Here is a 15,679-nt window from a genome sequence, read left to right as displayed (position 1 = left end):
TGTGTGTGTCTGGGGCCCGCCTCACTGACGTCTCCCACCTCTGTTCACTGGCCGAATGGCCTGCCTGCCTGCAAGTTACTTTGCAGCTCGGAAGGCTGCTGCTGCTGCTTCAGACAGGTAGGAAAATTCAATTTTTTAAAATTAGTTTTATTTATCATTTATTATTCAGGATGGCTCTTTATTTGTAAAAGTGAAACTGTTAAATGCTTGTAAAATTCAATTACTTCCCCCCACCACCCCCCCACCCCATCTCTCGTTCACTACGCCTGATTTGTAAGTGTAGGCAACGTTTTTCTGAGTGCACAAAAATCTACACTTACTCCATTCTGTTAGTTTGGAGTAAGTTTTCGCTGCCTAAACTTGCAAAACAGGTGTAAGTGGCTGGACACGCCCCCTTTTGAAAAAAAAATCTGTTCTGCAATGAAACTATTCTAACTCACGAGAACTGGAGCAAACTAAATGCTGAGAATTGCAATTTCTAAGATGCTCTATTCTAAACTAGTTGCTCCAAAAAAATAGGAGCAACTTAGGCCGAAACTTGACCCCTATATGTCCAAGTCTGGATGACCTGTAACCTGGAGAGGAATTGGAGGTGATGGTGTTTCCATGACATTCTCACTCTTGTTCTTCTCAGTAGTACATGTTGTGGGGCAGGTATGTGCTCTTGATGTAAGCTTGGTGAGCTGCTGTGTGCATCCTATGGATAGTACATACTGCAGCCACAGTATGCTGGTAGTGGAGGAGGTCGGATATTGAGTTTAGTGGCACGCATCCCGATCATGTGGACAGCTCTATCCTCGATGGGGTTGGCTGATGAGTATTCCATTACATTCCTTTATTGAGTCTTGGAGATTATGGAGATGCATAGAAGGGCCATGAGGCGACTCACTTGTTGCAGAGTACCCAATCTCTGCCAAGCTAGAGTACATTCTGTGCGCCTTGCTTTCAGCTGTGTTTCCTCCAGATGGTATTCAACATGAGAGGCAAGGTTAGGAAAGCAGAACAGCAAGAATTGACAACAGGGGCTGAAAAAGGTGGAAAGAGAGAGAGGAAAGGAGTTCTTAGCACTGAATGTAAGAAAGATAGGTTCCAAATCCAGTCTGGTAGCAATGATTGCAAATACATTCCCTTAGTAAATATGCTAGGATGCAATGGTTAATTATTTTTGAATCCAGAAACTAGAAACCAAGTCATACATGGCATTAGGCACTATCCCAAGAATATCACAACAGCACTAAAATGTTAACCATATCAGCACCAGTACTCTGTAAAACTCTGCAATTCTGACCATCCATCCAAACAGCATTGTGTTGCCATGCAGTGGGTCATAATAGTGGTACATATAAACACACACCTGACCAGTATGTGAATAAACATCCTTTAAAGAAGTCTCAATAAAATCTATAAAATAAATTATATGGGGCCGAAATCAGGCCGCCAGAAAGCTGGCACGGCTAGCTTTTTTTGATGTTTTTACCGTCGAGTGCGATGAGGTGGTCTTTCGGTCGATTTTCTCCACTTTGCCGCTTTTTTCGGATCAGACCGGAAGCCGGTCATAATGTGGGCGGAAGTGTGGCGGTAGTTGCTGGTGAGGGGCGGAAGTGGGGGCGGGACAGAGTCTCCGTCGCTGTCACTCAGTGGCGGAGTGGTGGTGACGTCACTGCGTGTATGCGTCACCACACTGTCCCCTCATTTAAAGGCGAGAGAAGCAGTGATTTTTTAGGTTCAGCCACTGGGCCACCAGTGAGGGTTCTGGCCGGGCCAGTGGCCTGGCACCCAAAAATGGGTGTCAGACTGCCTGTTAGTGACCTGGCTGAACCCATGACCATAGTTGTCCGGCCAATCGGGAAGTCAGCCAGCAAAAAAAAAACATTCCCTTGAAAGGCTGCTGCGCTGCCGTAGCTCACATACAAGAAACCAGGTGCACCGCCAGAAAAAGCTGTCGGGGGCACCGTGCGGCGGATTGTGAATTTTTAAGGTAAATTTCGCACGGAGTGGGCTGGAGGTGCGGGAGAGCGGCGGTGCGCGCTTTGATGATGGGCTTGGGGCGGTCGGCTGCAGCGGGGTGGAAGTGGGGACCTTCCGAAAAATCCCCAAGGTGAATTTGGATCGTGGACGCTAATGGACTGCAACGCGGCGGCCACTCGATTCCGCCGCAAGGCCGCCGCAAAACGACGGTACTGGGCCTTATCCAGACCCGGAATTTTGGCATCTATAGCTTTAAATATTTAAAGTACGTAAACTAACAGTTCACTGAATAGAACACTTATGATGAGGTGAAATTATATATATATATATATATATATATAAATATATACAAATATATAATACATATACATTTATGTTTAAAAATATATATATACACATAAATCAAAGGTAAATATTGCCAACCAACATGTCCATACCTGTGTATCTTTCCATGTCGTTATAAAGCTATTTTCGATCTCCATCTGTTTCACCTGGTCTTCATTAACCTATTTCAAGCAAAGCACAGAAACATTTATCAAAAAGTACAAAGAAATGATAAATATCTGTAGGTGGCAAACAAAAAAAAATTAACCAATCCATTAATACCATGAAGGATAATTTAGGTAGATGATGGAGGATAGCTATGCTATACTTATCAAGTAGAATTAACAATTCAATGATAGTCCTCCTTTGTCTTAGTTATCTGTCCTTTATGTTTTTATAAATCATTTAAAAGAAAATGGTGCATTTAATCTTGGGTGTAAAAAATTTATCTGACTGTTGAATCTCCAAGGGTTTCCAGAGGAAATTAGTGGAAAGTCTGCTGGGAGAATGATCAAATTGAGGGAGAAATTCCTGCTGGAAGACTAAATCCTGCATTAAATGCAGCTCTTGTCACCTTTTTTCCAACAGCGTTCGTATTCCAGAGCTTTATCCTCCTACGCCAGCTCTTGTATTTGACTTATATATATATATATATATATATATATGCACATGCACACCTATCTACACACATATATATCTGCACAAGTATACAATATATCTATACACATGTACATTTACATATCCACACACATATACCATTGATATACATTGTTCTGCCTCCTCAACTTCTTTATTCTATTGATTAAAGATCCAAGTGTATGTTTTTCATTTCTGTGCCGCAGTGATTTAGTTTGGTCTTCAAAGTTTGTTTCATTGTTTGCCTTTCTTGCAATATAACTGAAAACTCTGATACTACCACTCAGCTCTATCCTCCCTCTCTTCCTATGGCAAATCTTCTTAGGAATCCAAAATTATTCTGGAGAGTGAGGATAACTCCATCCAGCACAAACCATCTCCTCCAACCTCCCTATCCTGCACTTTCAACCCTCACTTCAGACAATAAATGTGCGAGTTCATGATTTATTTGCATCCAAAATTGCGGCAATCCATTCAGTTGCTTCCTCCCTCCCCTTTTCATTCTTAGGGACCGAAATACTCCTGTTTTGTGCCTCCGGGAGGCACTAAGGGGTGCAAAACTGTTTTTGCCTGCGCAGAGGTGTTACCAGCTCTTGCAAAATTGTGCGGCAGTTAACGGAGGCGCGAATGTATTAGAGCCACGGCCCCGGCCTCTGTGCCTCCAGCGATGACGTCATCGCCGTGTGCGACGACCCCTTTTTGCCCCATGGCAGGTGGCGAACCGTGCCGGTCACCCCTCGCGGGGTGAAACTTAAAGAGCAGGTGCGCTGCATGCCACCATCTTTTACTTTCCCCCCCTTACCGGTCGGGTCATTCGGTATGCCTTTTGTGGGGTCTGGGGCGCAATCGTGCCGTTTCGGTGCCGGGCTGCGGCCACGGCACCCCTTCGACCTGGTGGCCCAGTGGAGGCCTTCAAAGGGCCTGCAGAACTCGCAACCTCCCTACCCTTTAACGGAAAGAGAGGCCACGTGACGCTCCACGATGCACCCTTGTAGCGTCCCTGATCCTGCCTCAAAAGGAATTGGAACGTGCGACATTGCGCTTCACTTCCTGTGAGGGCGGTAACTGGAATTTCGTGGCCGGGCGGGACTTCTGCACTGGGTTCAGGAAGTTCTGCCTCGCCTCGGTCACCGCCCTCAAACGGAACGTAAACGAATTGCGACCCCTTAGTCCTCACCAATTAAGCTGGAAGCCCAATACTCCCTGCTTTCATAGAAACTTTGGAACAAGTATTCCGCCATTCAATTAGATCATAGTTGATCTCGACCACAACTTCATTTACTTATCTGTGTTTGTTCCATATCCCTTGAAACCCTTACCTAACAAAGAGCCAAGTTTATGCTACCTGTCTTCAAAATTTAACACTTTAAGCCCTGGTTTAATTCCAGTGAATCTGCGCTGTACCATTTCCAAGACTGTCCTGAGGTTCGGTGCCCAAAATTGAACGTGGTACCCCAGATGGGATCTGTCCAAGGCTCTGTACAACTGCAGCATCACTTCCTCACTTTTGCATCCAATTCAATTTATCACTGAGTTGGGAGCAATTTATTTTATGCAGAGGGTTATTGGAACAGGGAATGCTATGCCATAGGGAACAGTTGAAGCAGAGGCTACTGCATCTTTTAAGGGAAAATTTTGGATAAATATTTGAAGCAGAGAAATATGCACCTGTCCAGATGATTTCTACTCGGATCACAAAACGACACACATCATACATATATGAAGCTATCATGCCTAACAGAATGACTCATACCTTGGCATAGTTTACAATTGGCGATTTTAGTTCATGGTTTCAAAATGGACACTGCTACTTGCTCATGATATAACACAATTACCTCAAATAAAATATTACAGGATTAGTGCTAATTACCCAATTTAGGATAAAAAGTACTAACAAATAACTTTCTTTACTTCCAGAATCAAATATTTATTTATGTATTTATCCCACCAGTGGCGACCTAGGCCTCAACGCTTTGGGATTCATTCCTTAAACCCTTTTGCCTCTCTCCCTTTAAGAGCCTTCCCAAAACCCATTTCTTTGACCAAGCTCTTGGTCACCTCTCCTAATGTTTCTTTCTTTCGCTCAGCATCCACATTTTTGATTATGCCTGTGTGAAGCACCTTGAGACGTCTTTCTACATTAAAGGTGCTATATAAATGTGAGTTGTTGTTGTAGTAGTGTTGTTTCAAACATTTAACAGCACTTATAAAACTCAGTCGCATTTAGAAAAAAATGGTCAAATCAAAATTTAGTCAGACTAGCATGTCTCTAATATTCAGACTCCCAGTTTCAAACGAATGAATTTTCTCAAGAAAATGTAAATCAGTTGCCTATTCTTATCTGTTAGTTATTATGTCTTTCATATTTTCTTTTTTATACAATTCTACAAGTTTGCTTGACTACATACAACAGATTAACTACTTTGGTGACATCAATTCCATGAAAAAGAACTTTTAAAAACACACTTTAATGGTCAGATGAGATCTTAAGACATCAGGGTAAGGAAGCATGCAACACATTCCTTGTTTATTGTTCTGCAGTAATGTGTTAGATATAATCGTTGTAAATGATTTGATATCATATTTCTTGAAAAACTATATAAATTATTAAGTGCACTGATTTACAACAATATCAAGTCACTATCATTTTATGACCAAAAATATGTACTTACACCAAAGAGTTGAACATACAAATTGATAAGATCCTCCACAACATTCACTTCTTGTTTAGTTTGACCTTCTGTTTGGAATAAGTAGGATGAAAACACTTGGGACAAACTGTGTGTGTTCATTTGATTCATCTTTGAACATTTCTGTACTCTGTAGGAGGGGAAGGAGTAATTTAACATATATACAACTTTACTGCCACAATGACACATTACTGCTCTGAAGGTTTATGCAAACCCACAGCATCCTTATTGCCAAGGCACAATATCTGAAGGCTTTGTGATGCACCACTACTTTTTCCATATTATTTAACAAACAGAGTCATTATGGTGTGTAGTATGTGATTTTAAAGGGAGGGTGAGTATCGTGCCAGCGAGGCCCGAAACTGACGGCGAACCCGGGGACTTTGGGTCCCAGCCGATCTGAATGTTTGAATAAATGTCTTGCACGGGTCTTGCCCAAACCGGGTCAGATCCACTATCTTTCCAGTGGGTGGGAGTGGGAATTTGGTGGCGGGACGCCTCAGCCGGGTCCCCAGTTTCAGTTGATGGTGGGGTGGGGAGGAGCCCGGGGCAAGGCAGTCCCAAGCCTTGTGGGGTCGGGAAGAGCACTCCTGCTCATCCTGGCCTACAATCTGGCTCTGGGCAGGGCTCCAAATAATGGGCCAGAATTTAGCGTCTCTGTGATGGCATAGCATACGGCATCATAAACCTTCTGAAAGGCCTCGCAACTTCGGGTTTCCGCATGCGCTGTGCATGGGAGAAAACCCAAAACTTGCGATCTGTCAATGTACTCGAGAGATCTACCGAACTGACGAGAAAATCACTTTCATTGGTGCAGAACTTCCCAGCAATTGCCCACGAAACTCTTACAGCTGGTAAAAGCAGACGTAGGGAAACAAAATCCTCCTTTCTCAGTGGAGGACCTGGCCCACTTGATCCCAGGGACGCTTCCAAACCACCTGCATCCCTGGGATCCAGGGGCCTTTACGCAGGCATACTCCTGGAGGACCAGGACCTGAATTCTCCGTAGCATTGGAGCCAGGAGGTAAGTTCGTAGATGTTTCGTGGGTTCGAGGCATACTTCGGAGGTACGCCTCCGACCGCAAATTCAGGGCCAATATTGCAGTTGGGTCCCGATGACATCATCAGGAAGCAATCTGCTTATTTAAAGATGCACTCCGCTTCCTTTCTGCGGTTGTCCCGCTCACCTGCTTCAAAGGAACAATCTAAGATCGGGACATGGTTGAAAGACAGCGGGATTATAGGTGGTAAGTGACTGCCCTCATTTAAACCCAAGTGGGTAGAGTTAAAATTGGAACCAATGTTTCAGTTAAAATTATCTATATTGCACAGCTCTTATAGTTTGCGTAAACTTCATTTTATCACTAATGCTGTTTCGGCAGGATGGGTTTAAGTAAAGAGAGAGAGAGAGAGGCATGTTGGGCTTCACCAAATCAGATGTTGTGACCTCAGGTAACTTTCAACAAACTCTATAGAGGAATTGAACTTTATTACAATTGCTACAGCAATAAGTGCTATAAAATCCTTGGATTGCCACAGAAACGGAATATTCTGGCCCTTTTGTCTCTAAGGGCCTGAGGGAGAAGTGGAACGTTTTGCAGCGCTCTAATAACAAGAGAAGCTGGAGAATGAGACTGGAAGCTGGAAAGGTTTTTTCCGAGATGTACAGCTGCAACTGACCTCTCCTGAACTAGACATTACACAGCAGCTAGACAAGCTTTCCCTGTAGCAGCTGAATAGTATATCTGTCTGAAATGTCTAACTAGAAACACACATACTGGAATTAAGAGAGACTTTTAATAGCTTCTCCAATATACAGAGGGGGTAATATTTTTCACCGCGAGTGGAAACACGGGTGCAAAGGGATCCAGTTTAGAAGGCCAATCTCCTATGACTGAAGAGCAAAAACACGTCAGGTCTAGTGCAGTCAGGATAACCAGATCTTGAAGGGTCTGCTGTTGGCCCCATTCCCGATTGCCTCTCCCCCTGGAGTCACCTTGCTGTCCCTGCACGACTGGTGAATTGCCCTTGTGGTTGCAACAAGCACCCACAACTCGCCAGTAATAAACAAATGAGACTAGCAGAATAATTTGCTGTAGTGCTGAAACTGTCCATATTAGGCACATGCACTGCACTCTGACCATGATCTAATTCAGGCACAATTCAATTTCTAGGACTCAAGTGCTTCCAATCATATGTTTGATTAAGCTGACCAGATTGTCAGTGCACTGGTCCTCCAGTTACAGACCACAGGCATGTAGGACTCCACAATTAGGAGCAGGAGTAGTAGGCCATACAGCCCCTCGAGCCTGCTCCACCATTCAATAAAATCATGGCTCATCATTGACCTCAACCTTGAATATACGCAATGACTGGGCATCCACGGCTCTTTGGGGCAGAGAATTCCAAAGATTCACAATCATCTTAGTGAAGAAATTCCTCCTCATCTCAGTCGTAAAAGGCCGGCCCTTTATCCTGGGACGATGCTCCCTAGTTCTAGACTCTCCAACCAGGGGAAACAATCTCTCAGCATCTATCCTGTCAATCCCCCTCAGAATCTTATATGTTTCAATGAGATCACCTCTCATTCTTCTAAACTCCAGAGAGCATAGGCCGAAATCTACTCAATCTTTCCTCATAGGACAACCCTCTCATCCCAGGAATCTATCTAGTGAACCTTTGTTGCACCGCATCTTCGGCAAGCATATCCTTAAATAAAGAGACCAAAACTGTGCACAGTACTCCAGATGTGGTCTCACCAGAGACTTGTACAATTGTCGCAAGACTTTTTTACTTTTGTACTCAAAACCTGTTGCAATAAAGGCCAACATGCCATTTGCCTTCCGAATTGTTTGCTGTACCTGCATACTAACTCTGTGTTTCTTGTACTAGGGCACCAACACTTAATAGTTTCTGTCCATTTAAAAAAATTGTGCTTTTCTATTTTTCCGATCAAAGTGTATAATCTCACATTTCCCCACATTACACTCCATCTGCCACCTTATTGCCCACTCACTTAACCTGTCTATATCCCTTTGCAAGTTCTTTGCGTCATAAAATCATAGAAATTTACAGCATGGAAGGAGGCTATTTTGGCCCATTGTGTCCACGCCGGCCAACAAAGAGCTATCCAGCCTAATCCCACTTTCCAGCTCTTGGTCCGTAGCGCTGTAGGTTACGGCACTTCAAGTGCACATGGAAGTACTTTTAAAATGTGGTGAGGGTTTCTGCTTCTACCACTCTTTCAGGCAGTGAGTTCCAGACCCCACCATCCTCTGGGTGAAGAAATTTCACTCAAATCCCTCTAAAACTTTCTACCAGTTACTTTAAATCTATGCCCGTGGCTGTTGACCCCCTCTGCTAAGGGAAATAGGTCCATCCTATCTGCTCTATCTAGGCCCCTCATAATTTTATACACCTCAAATAAGGTCTCCCTCAGCCTCCTCTGTTTCAAAGAAAATAACCCTAGCCTATCCAATCTATCCTTATAGCTAAAATTCTCCAGCCCAGGCAACATCCTCATAAATCTCCTCTGTACCCTCTCCAGTGCAATCACATCTTTCCTGTAGTATGGCGACCAGAACTGCACACAATACTCTAGCTGTGGCCTAATTAGTGTTTTATACAGTTCAAGCATAACCTCCCTGCTCTTGTATTCTATGCCTCGGCTAATAAAGGCAAGTATTCCGTATGCCTTCTGGCCACCTTATCTACCTGACCTGCTACATTCAGGGATTTGTGGACATGCACTCCAAGGTCCCTTTGTTCCTCTACACTTCCCAGTGTCCTACCATTTAATGTGTATTCTCTTACCTTGTTAGCCCTCCCCAAATGCATTACCTCACACTTCTCCGGATTAAATTCCATTTGCCATTGTTCTGCTCACTTGACCAGTTCATTGATATCTTCCTGCAGTCCACAGCTTTCTTTTTCATTATCAACCACACAGCCAATATTTGTATCATCTGCAAACTTCTTAATCATACCCCCTACATTCAAAACTAAATCATTGATATACAGCACAAAAAGCAAGGGACCTAGTACTGAGCCCTGCAGAACCCTACTGGAAACAGCCTTCCAATCGCAAAAATGCCCATTAACTATTACTCTTTGCTTCTTGCCTCCGAGCGAAATTCACATCGGGGTTTTTTCCGGCTGTCCCCACTTCCGCCCCACCGCTGACGACCCGTTCTAAGTGCGTCATCAAAGAGCTCACCGCCGATCTCCCACACCTCCAGCTAAATTTAACTCCAAAAATCTTTGATGCGCCGTGCGGAGCCCCCGACAGCTTTTTCTGTCGGTGCACCTTACTTTCAGTGTGTGAGCCATGACAGCCCGGCGACTCTTCAAGGGGAGAGCCCGCCAATTTTTTTTTTATTGGCCGACTGCCAGGTCGGGCTGACAATTATGCCCCTGGTTTTGTCTAGGCCGTCAACAGGCCGCTGGCATGGCCAAACCCTCCCTGGTGGCCCGAAATTTTACAATTCCGATTCTCTCCCCTTAATGTTGAGGAAGTGGGTGGTGAGGCACACACATCATGACATCATCACCGCTCCACTGATGAATGACAGCGGAGGTGAGTTCATCCCGCCTCCACTTCCGCCCCTCTTGTTGGTGATCTGCTGCTTCCCGCCCGACTTCCATCCCCATTATGACTGACTTCCCATCAGCCTGAAAAAAAAAGACAAAGAGCTGAATTTACCAAAAAAGGCACCCTCATCCTACGCAGCGTAAAAAACACTTCAGGAGTGGAAGGTGCAACCCATTTCAGGTGGGGGTGAATTTTTGCCCCACGGTCCCTAATAGGCCCTACTCTTTCTTTAGTCATCCTCTTGCTCTTAATGTAATTATAAAACATCCTTGGGTTTTCCTTGATTTTACTTGACACAATCTTTTCATGCTCTCTCCTTGCTTTCATAATTCCCTTTTTAATTTCACCCCTGCACTTTCTATACTCCTCTCGAGTTTCAGTTGTATTAAGCCCTCAGTATCCGTTATATGTTTCCAGGGTCCTACTCACATCTTACTGTTCCACCTATCTTTGTATCATCAGCAAACTTGGATACATGTGATTCCATGGTCCCAAGTTTAAAAAAACATAAGAAGATAAGAAATAGGAACAGGAGTAGGCCATGTGGTCCCTCAAGCCTGCTCCGCCATTTAATAAGATCGTGGCTATCTGATCAATAAATACAGTGTACAGGTCCATGTTCTGCTCAATGCACTTCTCCTGCACTTGTCTGAGTGCAAAGATCATGTCCGCTGTGCTCCGACCAGGTCGAAAGCCACATTGTGTTTCTGGAATATTTACTTCTGAGACACTAGCTATGAGTCGGTTCAATACTATGCGGGCGATGATCTTCCCAGCAATGGACAGAAGTGATATTCCCCTGTAGTTGCCACAGTCTGCTTTGTTGCCCTTGTTCTTGTAGAGGGAAACTATCATAGCGTCATGGAAGTCCTGTGGCATGTCTTCATCTTCCCAGATGCTAGTTATTATGTCATGAAAGGCCTCGAGAGTTGCTGGGCTTACTGCCTTGTAGATTTCGGCAGGGATTCCATCCTTTCCTGGAGCCTTTCCAGTACTCATCAGGTTGATGGCTTTCTTTACTTCGTCCATGCTGGGAGGAAGATGAAGATCTTCTTTGATAGATTGCTGGGGTATGGAGTCAAGTGCTTCTTCGTTCACTGTTGAAGGTCGATTAAGAAGATTACTGAAGTGTTCCCTCCACCTCTCATTTATGCCAGTCCTGTCTTTGATCAAAGTGCTGCCATCTGATGAAAGGAGTGGAGTAGTGCTGGGTTTTGATAGTCCATAGTCTGACTTAATGGTGCTGAAGAACATCTTGGTATTGTGAGTTGAGCTGTTTCATGATAACATGACAGGTGAAGTGCTCTCAGACGGCACAACCACGGCCCCATTTGCCATCTCAAATGGAGTGAAACAAGGTTGTGTACTCGCTGCAGTTCTGTTCAACCTATTCTTTACCTGCGTCTTGAACTATGCCATAAAAGACTTGGAGTTTGGGGTCTACCTGAGATATCGATTAGATGATTCACTGTTCGACATCCGCCGCCTTGCTGCAAAGACCAAAGTACGGAAATGACTCATCCTAGAGACACTCTTTCCTGACGACTGCGCCCTTATGGCACACAAGGAGAGTGACCTACAATTCATACTCAGCAAATTTGCTGAGGCAACAGAATTGTTTGGCCTAACCATCAGCCTTAGTAAAACCGATGTTCTCTATCAGCCTGCCCCTGGCACCACAGCACCTGCTCCCACAGTCTTCATCGGCAGTATACAACTAAAGTCAGTGGACAGCTTCAAGTACCTTGGCAGCACCATATCAAGTGATGGGTCCTTGGACAAGGAGATTGATGCAAGGATCTGTAAAGCCAGCCAGGCACTTGGTCGCTTGCGCACTAAGGTGTTGAGTCACCACCACATCCGACTGTCAACTAAACTGTTGGTGTATAATGCAGTCATTCTCTCATCTCTCCTTTATGGATGTGAGACCTGGACACCCTACAGGCGTCACATCAAAAAGTTGGAAGCTTTCCATATGCACAGTCTCAGATCTATACTCCACATATGCTGGCAAGACCGGGTGTCAAACTTTGAGGTTCTGGAGAGAGCACAATCAACTAGCATCGAGGTGATGATCATGCGAGCCCAGTTCCGGTGGGCTGGACATGTCATCCGCATGGATGAGTCAAGGATCCCTCGTCAGCTTCTTCACGGCGAGCTCTGTGAAGGTCAAAGACACCAGAGGCGCCCCTGCAAGCGCTACAAAGATTGCATCAAGGCTAACCTCCAGTACTGTGGCATCCGACCAAAGGACCTCGAGAATACAACAGCTGATAAAATCCAGTGGCGAACCCTCACAAGGACTGCCTGCCAGACCTTCGAAGAAAGCCGATGTCAACGCCTGTGCCTGTGGGACACTAGAGATAGACGACATCAGGTGGCAGTACTGTCAGCATCAGGCACATCGAACATCCTTTGTCCAACGTGCAAGAGACGATGTGCATCCAGAATTGGCCTATACAGTCACTTGAAGACACATGCCATTGATGTTTAGCACATCAACGTCTTTGTTGGATATGACAGACTACCAAGACTGGCTATCTGATCATGGACTCAGCTCCACTTCCCTGCCCACCCCCCATAACCCTTTATTCCCTTATTGCTCAAAAATCTGTCTATCTCTGCCTTAAATGTATTCAATTACACAGCCTCCACATCTCTATGAGGCAGAAAATTCCACAGATTTACAAGCTTCAGAGAAGAAATTCCTCCTCATCTCAGTTTTAAATGGGCGGCCCCTTATTCTGAGACTATGCCCTCCCAGTTTTAGTTTCCCCTATGAGTGGAAATATCCTCTCTGCATCGACCTTGTCGAGCCCCCACATTATCTTACATGGTTTCGATAAGATCACCTCTCATTCTGCTGAACTCCAATGAGTATAGGCCCAACCCACCTATCTTCCTAAGTCAACCCCCTCATCTCCGGAATCAACCTAGTGAACCTTCTCTGAACAATCTCCAATGCAAGTATATCCTTCCTTAAATACGGAGACCAAAACTGTACGCAGTACTCTTGGTGTGGCCTCACCAATACCTTGTACAGTGGTAGCAGGACTTCTCTGCTTTTATAGAAACATAGAAAATAGGTGCAGAAGTTGGTCACTCGGCCCTTCGAGCCTGCGTCACCATTCAATAAGATCATGGCTGATCATTCACCTCAGTACCCCTTTCCTGCTTTCTCTCCATACTCCTTGATCCCTTTAGCTGTAAGGGCCATATCTAATGCCCTCTTGAATATATCCAATGAACTGGCATCCACAACTCTCTGCGGTAGAGGTTAACAACTCTCTGAGTGAAGAAGTTTCTCCTCATCTCGGTCCTAAATGGCTTACCCCTTATCCTTAGACTGTGTCCCCTGGTTCTGGACTTCCTCAACATTGGGAACGTTCTTCCTGAATCCTACCTGTCCAGTCCCGTCAGAATTTTATATGTTTCTATGAGATCCCCTCTCATCCTTCTAAACTCCAGTGAATACAGTGAGATCCAGTCTCTCCTCATATATCAGTCCTCTATCCCCCCTTGCAATCAAGGCCAGAATTCCATTTCCCTTCCTGATTACTTGCTGTACCTGCATACTAACATTTTTTGTTTCATGCACAAGGACCCCCAGGTCCCTCTGTACTGCAGCACTTTGCAATTTTTCTCCATTTCAATTCTAATTTGCTTTTCTATTTTCTCTGCCAAAGTGGATATCCTCACATTTTTGCACATTGTACTCCATCTGCCAAATCTTTGCACACTCACTTAGCCTGTCTATATCCTTTTGCAGATTTTTGTGTCCTCCTCACAATTTGCTTTCATGAATGTGTCTACCTAAAATGTGAGCTTATCCACTTTGGTGGCAAAAACAGGAAGGCAGATTATTATCTGAATGGTGACAGATTAGGAAAAGGGGAGGTGCAACAAGACCTGGGTGTCATGGTACATCAGTCATTGAAGGTAGGTATGCAGGTACAGCAGGCAGTAAAGAAAGCAAATGGCATGCTGGCCTTCATAGCGAGAGGATTTGAGTACAGGAGCAGGGAGGTCCTGCAGTTGTACAGGGTCTTGGTGAGACCACACCTTGAGTATTGTGTGCAGTTTTGGTCTCCTAATCTGAGGAAGTACATGCTTGCTATTGAGGGAGTGCAGCGAAGGTTCACCAGACTAATTCCCGGGATGGCAGGACTGACATATGAAGAAAGCCTGGATTGGCTAGGCTTATACTCACTGGAATTTAGAAGAATGAGAGGGGATCTCATAGAAACATATAAAATTCTGACAGGACTGGACAGGTTAGATGCAGGAAGAATGGTCCCGATGTTGGGGAAGTCCAGAACCAGGGGTCACAGTCTAAGGATAAGGGGTAAGCCATATAGGACCGAGATGAGGAGAAACTTTTTCACCCAGAGAGTGGTGAACCTGTGGAATTCTCTACCACAGAAAGTTGTTGAGTCCAGTTCGTTGGATATATTCAAGAGGGAGTTAGATGTGGCCCTTACGGCTAAGGGGGTCAGGGGGTATGGAGAGAAGGCAGGAATGGGGTACTGAAGTTGCATGATCAGCCATGATCTTATTGAATTGTGGTGCAGGCTCGAAGGGCCGAATGGCCTGCTCCTGCACCTATTTTCTATGTTTAATATTTCACATATTAAATATTGGTATTATTTCACCTAATGATGACGACATTTGAACCATTGAAAGTAACTTCAGTGCAGACTATGTTGAACTTTATATTCCATTAATAAAAACAGAAAATGCTGGAAATATTCAGCAGATCAGGTAGCATCTTTGGAGAAAGGAACAGAGTGAATGTTTCAGGTTGATGACCTTACATCAGAATTGAAAATGTTACAGATGTAACAGGTTTTAAACAAGTGCAGAGGCAGGGAAAGTGAGGAGGGGAGGAAAGAACAAAAGGAAAACTCTGCAGTAGGGTGGAAGGCAGGAAAGATTGAATGACAAAAGGGAAGATGGTGCAAGGCAAAAAGGGGATGGTAATGAGAGAAATAAAGAAACAAAAGATGGGTCTAGACGAGGTGTAAATGGGAATAGCAGAATCAGCACATGCTGATAAACTGGGGGCAGAGGTTACGATCTGAAATTGTTGAATTCAATATTGTAAAATGTTGTGAAGTGCCAAATTGAAGGATGAGGTGCTGTTCCTCGAGCTTATGTTGAGCTTCATTGGAACAGTATAGGAGGCTGAGGACAGAGTGGAGCGGAGAATTGAAGTGACGGGTGACCAGGAGCTCGCGGTCACGCTTGCGGACTGAATGGCTGAATGGAGGTGTTTCACAAAGCGGTCACCTAATCTGCATCTGTTCTCCCCAATGTAGAGGAGGCCACATCATGAACAGCAAATACAGTATACTAAATTGAAAGAAGCACAAGTAAATCGCTGTTTTACCTGGAAGGAGTGTTTCGGGAGCTGGATGGTGGAAAGGGAGGAATTAAAAGGGCAGGTGTTTCATCTCCTGCACTTGTACTG

At 44.6% G+C, this 15,679-nt stretch overlaps 1 protein-coding gene across 2 annotated transcripts in view; it reads right to left on the bottom strand.

Annotated features, from left to right (window-relative positions):
* The window catches only part of arap2 (ArfGAP with RhoGAP domain, ankyrin repeat and PH domain 2), a 598,549-nt gene that overhangs the window by 128,615 nt on the left and 454,255 nt on the right, over positions 1-15,679 (bottom strand). For both annotated transcript variants that reach the window (XM_070870551.1, XM_070870553.1), the window contains exons 23-24: positions 5,601-5,748; positions 2,406-2,474 (exon numbers count right to left, since the gene is read on the bottom strand). In XM_070870551.1, coding sequence (XP_070726652.1) covers positions 2,406-2,474; positions 5,601-5,748 — 217 coding nt within the window. The remainder of the gene's footprint in view (positions 1-2,405; positions 2,475-5,600; positions 5,749-15,679) is intronic.

This window comes from Pristiophorus japonicus, chromosome 2 (genome assembly GCF_044704955.1).
Source record: "Pristiophorus japonicus isolate sPriJap1 chromosome 2, sPriJap1.hap1, whole genome shotgun sequence".
Lineage (NCBI taxonomy): Eukaryota > Metazoa > Chordata > Chondrichthyes > Pristiophoridae > Pristiophorus > Pristiophorus japonicus.
The sequence above is the reverse complement of the archived record's forward strand: the minus strand, read 5'-3'. Positions and strand labels throughout refer to the sequence as shown.